The 3,030-nt window shown below is 50.3% G+C and overlaps 1 protein-coding gene across 2 annotated transcripts in view; it reads right to left on the bottom strand.

The window, feature by feature from the left end:
- Nucleotides 1-2,054, bottom strand: part of TMEM170A (transmembrane protein 170A) — a 17,928-nt gene extending 15,874 nt beyond the window's left edge. For both annotated transcript variants that reach the window (XM_004690369.2, XM_004690370.2), the window contains exon 1: nucleotides 1,366-2,054. In XM_004690369.2, coding sequence (XP_004690426.1) covers nucleotides 1,366-1,489 — 124 coding nt within the window. In that variant the 5' untranslated portion in view covers nucleotides 1,490-2,054. The remainder of the gene's footprint in view (nucleotides 1-1,365) is intronic.
- Nucleotides 2,055-3,030: the final 976 nt, after the last annotated feature.

The following is a 3,030-nucleotide window of genomic DNA, read 5'->3' as shown; positions in this document are numbered from 1 at the left end:
ATGCCAGTGAGACAATGAGGGAATTTAACTATTATTAGATATCAAGTGTATGACACATGTAGATATGAGTGTTATACTATTATTCCAAGTTTTCAGTAACTTTGAAAATTTTCAAACTAAAAATTGTCGGGAGACAAATAAGGAAACAAACTGAAAGAAATTAATTTGATCCTGACCTGAACATTTCATTCTTTGGACACTGTCTCCACAAAGTCCTGTTGTCACTGTCAAATGTGGCACATGAGCTGTCAGACAAGTGTTATAGGTTTTATTTTAATATGCATCTGCCCAACACAGTTATTATTCTACCGGCTATTTCACAAAGCTGTTTGGGAAAATACCTGCTCATTACACACAGCAGGTCCAGGTTGTCCACGGAATGGCGCCAGGCAGTTGCAGCCCAGTCGCTGAAAGATCACAGGTGCCTGGTAGATGTTTTTTAGCAATGGGTAACTCAACCCTGCATCTCTGGCAGGTCTCGTGCCCTGCATTCTGTTTACTGGGACAAGGTATCTATCCATCAGCTTTGCAGTAGAGCCCGACCTCACGCTTCAATTACTACTGTCCTTGGCCTTCTAGCCTTTGAAACATCTCACCCAAGTAACAGCGCCTTCCCCACCTTTAAGAGTGCATTAGCCCTCCTATTTCTCCCACCTTCGGAGCACGAATATCTTCAAGACTGTCATAATTTCGAAAACTCATCACATCAGGTCCAGCACAAGTGTCGGGGGTGAGTAACAGGGAGAAGTTATAAAGCAGTGTCAAAGATCTTCAAAGCATGAGTGGGAGGCTCGCAACAGGTCTGGAAAGTGATTCCTAGAAAGAGAAGCTGGTGCCGTGGGTAGATGTGGGACGGAGGCGCCAGCAGACAGCCCCTAGGCAGAGGGACAGGCTACAGATTGGAAACCAGCGAGCCGGGGGTTCCCACGCCCGCCCTGCGATTGGCCATCAGAGCCCAGGGAGCAAGCCCAGAGGCCGGCACAGAGCAAAGGACTCAGGCGCATCCGGCTGGAACAACGGCCTCCAGGCTTCTGCGGAGTTCAAGTCTGAACCTGGGACGTTTGCAAACTCCAAAGCGTAAGACCAGTTCGGGTGGTGGCGGAGCAACTACCCTCACCGGCCCACCCTCGGACCTCGCCCCCACCGCGGGCTCCGGGCGGCCCCGCCCGATCGGATGGCCGCGAAACGACAGGATAGGGACTGATCTCCCCAGCTTTCCGCCGAGGGCACGGGATACGCCCCCTGAGGAGGCAAAAGGCCCCCAACCAAGGGGCACCGGCCAGCGGGATAAGGCGCGCCTACCCCCCGGCGGCGGCGGCGGCAGCGGCGGGCGCGCAGTGCGCAGGCGCGGGGCAGGGCCAGTACCTGTGAAGGAGCAGAGAGACGTGGAGTTGGGGCACAGGGTCTCGTTGCCCACCCGCGGCACGAGCTTCAGGCTGAGGATCTGCTGCAGGAGCCCGGCCGACCCGCCGCTCCCTTCGCGCTCCATCCCGTCGCCATGCACGGCAGAGAGATGGGGGAGAGCGCCCGAAGTGCTGCCGAGCCTCGTTCCCACTCACGGCCCTCGCGGCTTGCCGCACCTCGGCCGCCTCAGCGTCACCTTCAGTCACGGCCCTCTTTCTCGCACTCCAACGGCGCTGCCAAGTGATGGTTCCGCCCTCCAATCACAGGACGGCGCAGATGGAAGGGGCGGGGCGAAAGATGTTGCCGCCCCTCACGTTGCGTAAGCTCACCGAGACCCAGCACTCACCGGCTACGCCGCCTACTGGGGAAGTCTCACCTGCTCAGAACGGCCCTTCTCTACAGCGCCACCTACAAAAGGTGGTGGAATTGCATACCCGCCCCCAGATCCTGGATGCCTATTTAAAACGGATCGGGCAGTCAGAACCAGGGGATTCTAACAGCCAAGTGAGGAGACTGGAAGACAGCGCAGCTGTACTTGCAGTTTTTGAAGGAAAAATGATATTTTAACTTAGCATGAAGGTAAACATGTATACAAAATAGATATAATTAAAAAATAGATACAATTTGGCCCTCCCTGGTGGCGCAGCGGGTTAAAGCACTGCACTAAGAAGCTTAAGGCACTTCCGCATGAGTTCGATCCCCGCCTGCCCCGGAGGAGATCCACATGGCGTGGCAGACCTCTCCTGACCCCCCCCCCCACTCCCTGCTCCCCCTCAACAGTGTACTTCGTTGATCTGCCTGTTCTGCTCCCCGCTCTGTCTCTGGTGAGTCGTCTCACCCTCCGCATCTCTGGCCTGTACCCCAGTTCTGTATGAATAAATAAATCTTTAAAAAAAAAGATACAATTTTATTTCTAGTATGTAAACTAAGATTGTTTATTAGTTTCCTCTTGAAACCTTCGTTTTGACTCTTTCTAGTGCCAGCTTTTTCATACTACAACTGGGATTCTACATCAACCAAGAAACTTTTCTAAAATTAAAACATTAAGTATAAAAAAGCCATGCTATCTTTAGAAATACTGTCTTTTGATTTTTTTCCCAGACTAATAAGATGTGTAAGTAGATGAAACCAATTTTTGGTTACATAACAAGTAATCATGTATCACATAATAGGAACTGTTATTTTTAATTTAGAATTCTATCTTAAAATTATGAATTGAGAGGCTAAAAAAAGGGAATTTAGATTTACAGGCCTTGAAAATTGTAGTTCTTGTGCCCTTTCTAAGAAAACTGAGTAAGTGCTCAAGTGAAGTTAAAAAATTGTTAACCAACAGTGTTATGCAATAAAAAAAATTGTAACAGGGTGGTCCCTAGGAAAAAGGGAAGTTTCTGGTTCCCTGCCCCACCCAGAAGGAGGGTGGAGCTGAGCAGAGAAAAAGATAAAGAAAGAAGGAAGCTGGATGGAGAGCCAGAAGACCTGAGGAAGCCACATGGAGCAGCAAGCATGTGATAAAGAAACGGTGCTTGTTTCCTGACCCTGGACTGGTTAAGGCAGATGTGGGTGAGATACCTGTAGGGAGGTTACTATAGCAGTGTTTATATTGATTTTGATTTTGCTCTTTTCCTC

The sequence above is a fragment of the Condylura cristata genome, unplaced genomic scaffold (genome assembly GCF_000260355.1).
Source record: "Condylura cristata isolate star-nosed mole 26May11 unplaced genomic scaffold, ConCri1.0 scaffold00028, whole genome shotgun sequence".
Classification (NCBI taxonomy): domain Eukaryota; kingdom Metazoa; phylum Chordata; class Mammalia; order Eulipotyphla; family Talpidae; genus Condylura; species Condylura cristata.
Note: the sequence above shows the minus strand (reverse complement) of the source record. Positions and strands in the feature narration are given on the sequence as shown.